Here is a 6,450-nt window from a genome sequence, read left to right on the forward strand (position 1 = left end):
AGGAGAAGGGGGGCAGCATGTGGTGGAGGAGAGGGGGCAGCGTGTGATGTAGGAGATAGGGGCAGCGTGTGTTGGTGGAGAGGTGTGCAGCGTGTAGTGGAGGAGAAGGGGGCAGCATGTGGTGGAGGAAAGGGGGCAGCATGTGATGGAGGAGAGAGGGGCAGCATGTGTTAGTGGAGAGGTGTGCGGTGGAGAAGGGGGGCAGCATGTGGTGGAGGAGTGGGGGCAGCTTGTGATGCAGGAGAAGGGTCAGCATGTAATGGAGGAGAGGGGGCAGTGTGTGGCGGAGGAGAAGGGGGCAGCGTGTGGTGGAGGAGAGGGGGCACCGTGTGTTGGTGGAGAGGTGTGCAGCGTGTGGCGGAGGAGAAGGGGGCAGCGTGTGGTAGAGGAGAGGGGGCAGCATGTGGTGGAGGAGAGGGGGGCAGCATGTGGTGGTGGAGAAGGGGGCAGCATGTGATGGAGGAGAGGGGGAAACATGTGGTGGAGAAGAAGGGGGCAGCGTGTGATGAAGGAGGGGGCACCATGTGATGAAGGAGCGTGCAGCGTGTGATGAAGGAAGGGGCACAACCAAACTAATTTGCCAAAAATGTAAAATTTTACTACAAAGAATACATATTCTTCATTTATGTTATTCATATAGCAATTTATGTTTGCTGTTTAATGTATTTATTTGTATCACTTTCTTCATTAAAGTGTATTATATAAATTGTATTAAAAGAAAAAGCATTATTGAATGAACAAATAATTTATAAAAGAGGAGGGCGCAAATTTATTTTTTTCAGGGCCACGCCGACATGCTAGCACCGGCCCTGGGTGTAGGTAGCCTATTCTGCCAGTTACCTCACCGTAGAAATGACTATTGGTTTTATTCCCCCCCTACATGCTTTTATTACCTACGGCTTTGTAAGTGCAATTCTTCTTTGTTTATTGTGAATAAAAATTGGACACACTTGATTTATTGGAGATTTTTCTCTTTCAGCGCTCTGCCTTCTATACAATAATTAACATATATACAAACTTTATAAATATATTTATTTAGCCCTGATAAAAATGTATTTATGTATTTAAGGCATTTCCACGATGTGCAATTTCACAATCATTTTTTTATTTACAATATTTTCCTGTTTCTACCATGAATAATACAGAAGTGACGTTACATCATTTATAAACTATTATATTAAAAATATCTGCTTAAAAATATACATACAAGCTTTTAATGATATTACAAGTTTAGCATTCATAAGGTATTCTCATGTTCTGTACATAATAATACACCTTCTACTGTAGATTATAAGGATACTAAAAGAATCTTTAAAAGATCTTCCCTTTTAGCTCAAATTGGGAAGTATAAAACCATGATCATTATGACATTGTATCAATGGTTTAAGTGTACCTCTTGTCCAGTCCTCCCATGAAGTAAGATGAGAATTTCATGGTGGAAATATTCTAGGGAAAACAGGGATGAGGTTCACATCACAAAGCTAATGGAGAAGAAATATTCTCCCACTCCTGTAAATCCTCTACACATGATGCCAGACACTGGACTTGCAATAGCTACAAGAGGAAGCGCAGGTGATTGCTTTCACACTGCTCTCCCTTCCACACTCAATCACCTGCACTTCCTCCTGTAGCTATTGGAAGACCCGTGTCTGGCAACATGGGTAGAGGACTTACAGGAGTGGGAGAATACTTCCTCTTCTTTAGGACACCTCTACTTGTTCTGCTAGCCACCAACTTTGCTGCCTTCTGCAATCAATGTTGAAGGAGCATTGCCCAATAGACGAGCCAAATGTGGACTGAAAAGGACACCTCAGGTGGAATAATTGAAAAAATTAACTTTGGTTTGTTCCTATTAAATTAACTGTATTTACTCAAGAATCTTTACGCATAAAGAAGATATTATAGGAAGAAACGGGAACTTATAACTGGATGCAGGATCCTTTCACCTATTCATTGGTTACCGCTCCTAAAACATTGATTGTGGCTGGGAGAGCAGTGAGAGAGCAATCTTGCTCTTCCTCCTTGATGTAAATTCTCATTGCAAGACCAGTGTCTGGCATCATGGGTAGAGGACATTCAAGAGTGGGAGAATACTTCCACTCATTTTGGACTCCTTTACTTTCTCTGCCAGTCACCATCTGTGTTGTTTTCTGTAATCAATGTTGAAGGACCAGAGACCACTAGGTGAGCAAACTGTGGACTGAAAATGCAAACTCCACTGGAATAATTTGAAGGACTAACTTTGGTTTGTAGCATCTGGTAAGGAAGAAATGACATGAGACAGATCCATGCTCCATGATGTTAGCTACATCTTGTGCTTTGTATTAGATGAACAGTATCTCGGTCAGATAGCAACTCATGAATCTTTACACACAAAGAAGATAGTATAGGATGAAAGAGGAATTTATAATTAGTTGTAGCTCTCTTGAAAAATATTTGCATAAAATTGATGAAATATTGCTTTGTGAGTAATAATTTATCTACTGGTTTAATTTCAGACCAGCTGAATATCAGAGGAGGGCTTACATTTAGACCGTAAATCTGCACGTAAAGTATCCTCATTGAAAGCTTTCTCAAATATAGACTGTATAGAGACCCAGAAGGTTTTCCTGAAATCACGACCAATGAAAACATAGAGAACAGGATTAATACAGCTGTTAATTAATAGTAGACTGGAGCTGATGGGAATTCCTACACTAAGCACATCATGGAGTTCATCCTGATATTTCTCAGACAATTCAAGTAAGGAGAAAATGTGATAAGGAAACCAGCAGACAATGAATGAAATTATTACAGCTAGTATAACTTTGAATGGTTTGGTAGATGTGGCAATGTGATTTCTATGTATACGCAAGGCAATCACTGTGTAACATATGACAATGATGGAGAAAGGGATAGCAAAGAATATAATGAATCTTGTTATTACTGTGTCCCTGTGTCGTAATTTACCAAGTGGAGTCTGGACACCACCTATGTTCTCATTAAAGTTATTATAGCAGAACACTTGTCCATTTGACTCAACTGTGGTTCTAAATATAAAATAAGGTAAACTGAAAATAAAAGGCAAGATCCAAACAACCAGGGCAACAATTGAAGCTAATCTTGGAGTTCGATGGTTCCTACACCAAACAGGAAATATTACCGATATACAACGATCTATACTGATAACAGAGACCAGGAAGGCACTGGCAAACAGATTGAGAAAGGTAAGTGCACTGTTTAACTTGCAAATGAACTTGCCAAAGGGCCAATGAAAATCAAGGGCAAGGTAGGTAATGCTCAAGGGGAGAAAGAATGTAAAGATAAAATTGGCTGTAGCAAGATTTAGGAACCACACAACATTAACTGTCTTTTTCATCCTGAAGACAGTGAGCCAGATGACCAGCCCATTTCCTGTTGTCCCTAGTAGAAACACCACAGAGTAGATTACCATTGAGAACACATAAAGGATGGATTGCACATTGTCTGAGACATCATCATAATCAAGTGTGGAATTTTCAGAAATGCTGTCATAGGTATTTGCAGTGGTGTTATCCACACTTTCTTTGATATTGGGGATCACGTATCCAGTTGTAATGCTCTCCATTCTTTCATGTGGGTAGAAGGATGAAGCAATTCTTCAGAGATAAATAAATGAAAGTGTGAGACTCAATTTAATTTCAATAGACATTTTAATAAATAACAGTTTCCTAGAAGACAGTGTTTCATTAAGTTTACTGAACAATCTTACATGAGCATTGTCTTGCTGGAACAAATTACTTTCCTACTTTAGCATAGTTTTATGAAAACTAGACAACAAGTAATTGTTTATATAAGTAGCTGTCACCCATAGACACTGATCTGCTATTGTAGGTCTGTAGGCTTCTATATCCTGACTTCTATTTAGCTTGGGATCTCTTTGGTATCTTGGTTGCTTCCTCCCTCCAGTCTGAAACTGGGTTGTGGTTTAGCTTCTGTTCTCTGTCTTCAGCTACAGGGGGATTGCTGTTTGCTTTGTGCATTGTACGTTATTCTGGACTCATTACCACTCTTGTTCAGTAAGGTTCTCTGGAATCTGTGGACTTCATTTACGAAGCCCTTTGGATAAGCATTATAAATCCCTTTGGCCTCTATGGTCCACCCAGTGCACATTTACTTTCCAATTTCTGGAGATGCCTCCACAAACTAGAAGTCTGCCTATTTTTCTGAAGAGAAGTCTCAAGAAGTTTATTATGGACAAGTGTAAATGTTATATCAAAATAACCCTGCAAAAGTCCCAGGTCTAATTCCTGGGTCATCAGACCCGGGATTTCGCACTGACCCCCTTTCACATTGAGCCTCAACCCGGGTCTTCAGAGCTCACCCCTGCAACAACCCAGGTTTTTTAGGCAGTGTGAATGGGGTATAACATTGTCTTTATAACATGCAACATTTTTGTGTAATGGAAGCTTTTCTTCAGCATGGGCAAAGTACACCTGGTACAAAATTCCAGTATTTTGCCATGTGCCTTTCCACAAAGCAAAGAACATTGTTAAAAATGTACCCTCTCTACCTTATTCAATATATTTTAATAATCTTACTACATAGAGTAAAATCAAATTTTTCCCAGCACTAAACATTGAGGCACACCAGTGCGCCTGCTCCACACTTAACATGAAATGTCGACAATCTGCCAAAACCCTTCCATCACCCGAAACAAACAACTCCTGAATCACTTTGCTCTCTAAACAACTGCACTTTGATGTAAATCTAGGAGAACCAGTGCAAATCCCGGTGTGCTTCATTGTTCCTTCATTATAGTTTATGATTGTCATGGTTTTTTCATAAACATAAATTCATCTAATAAACACTTCTTCTTACAACCTTGTTTTCTATCTCATTGTGGAAATCTGTACAGCTAACCTCAGACCTAATGAAAACCCTTATAGATCTTCTTCTCCTAAACTGTAAACTAGAAAAATGACAGCTACAAACTAGATAATTGCATAAGGTTATTACACAGGGTACCAAATGGCATTATATTGTACAACTGTTCAAATAAATGTATATACAATGGATGTACTCACATTCCGTGGCTGTCCACAAGGACCACTATGAAGAACTTGGCAATGTTAATTTCTGATCCCTGTAGCTGCATATGTGGAAAGCAGAAAGGAAGTTTAAAAAAAATAGATTGGTGAACAAGGTTTTGGGGAACATTTTATTCAAATAAAGTTTACTTAAAATTGTGTTTGTTTTGTGTTTTTTTCTAATCATTTTCAGGGCTCTAATAAAGTATATATAGTCTATCAGTTTGAGACTACTTGGATGGCCAAGTAGGTCCTTCTAACTATTCTCATTGTGCAAATTTTAAATAAACTCCAACTGAATCATGGCAAACTCAGTTGTGTCCATGCCTATGTGGATCCTATAGCATGTTTAATTCAAGGAAATGAGGGCAATGAGTGAATTGTTACCAAAATATATGAATATTGTAATATATATATATATATATATATATATATATATATATATATATATATATATATGAGGATGTTGATGAGGATGATGTTGTTTGTGGAAGTAGTTCTGGCACATGGTAAGAAGAAGACCATTGTCATGCTTGGACATAACACCAAAAAATACACTTCTTATGTGTAGAATTATTTCTACCCAAATCCTGCCAACAGTTGTCTAGCCAATTTTAGTGTATGTAAAGCCACAGTCAGTCGAAAGAGGGACCTTAACCGTTTAGGAACCTCATCCATGTTACGTCATTTAACACGAGTTCATGGCAAGGTGTTGGGAAAATCAGAAAGTTATGGTTAAAAAAATAACAGCAAGCAGTGCATCATCAGCTAAGACTCTTATGTCACCTACATCCCGACGCCTGCAATCTACACCCACAACACTGTCCTCATTAATATCCTCAGTAGCGATCGGAGTTAGTCCTGCATCCAAGTTGCTAAGGCTAGATGACTCCTGCACTATCCTTGATTCCTCTGAAGAATTCTTGAGCGTTAGTCCCACTGCTGCTTCTGTTGCTGCTGCTTGGGGTGAATCTTCATTCCAGAAGCAGACCAAGAAGAAGACTTTTAGTAGTTTACAACAATTGACTGTTAAACAATCATTTGCAAGTGAAAGCAAGTATGAAAGCTGTCACCCAGTCGCAAAGCGGATCACAGACGCCATGGCGACTATGCTCATTTTAGATCTGCATTCAACATCAACTATTGATGCAGCGGGTTTTAGACAGTTACTTGAGGTCTTGTGTCTTCGTTACCAAATTCCATCACGACACCATTTCAGTAGAAAAGCTATTTCTCACCTCTATCAGAAGGTTCGTAAATATGTTATTATTGGACTGCAAAATGCCATTCTACCCACTGTACACTTAACCACAGATATGTGGTCAAGCGGAACTGGGCAAACTAAAGATTATATGACTGTGACAGCCCACTGGGTTGGTGATTCGCCTTCACCAGCAGGAAC

General features: G+C 39.4%; 1 protein-coding gene across 1 annotated transcript; it reads right to left on the reverse strand.

The window, feature by feature from the left end:
* Positions 1 to 1,064: 1,064 nt before the first annotated feature.
* LOC142107775 (chemerin-like receptor 1) lies at positions 1,065 to 5,112 on the reverse strand. The gene is made up of 2 exons (XM_075191392.1): positions 5,046 to 5,112; positions 1,065 to 3,617 (listed from the first exon to the last, which is right to left on the reverse strand). The coding sequence occupies exon 2, from the start codon at positions 3,584 to 3,586 to the stop codon at positions 2,495 to 2,497; it is 1,092 nt and encodes a 363-aa protein (XP_075047493.1). The 5' UTR covers positions 3,587 to 3,617; positions 5,046 to 5,112; the 3' UTR covers positions 1,065 to 2,494.
* Positions 5,113 to 6,450: the final 1,338 nt, after the last annotated feature.

Source organism: Mixophyes fleayi, chromosome 11, assembly GCF_038048845.1.
Source record: "Mixophyes fleayi isolate aMixFle1 chromosome 11, aMixFle1.hap1, whole genome shotgun sequence".
Taxonomy (NCBI): Eukaryota; Metazoa; Chordata; class Amphibia; order Anura; family Limnodynastidae; genus Mixophyes; species Mixophyes fleayi.

Excerpts from the sequence above, each read along its gene's own strand:
- LOC142107775 (XM_075191392.1), bottom strand. The coding sequence starts at position 3,586 with ATGGAGAGCATTACAACTGGATACGTGATCCCCAATATCAAAGAAAGT.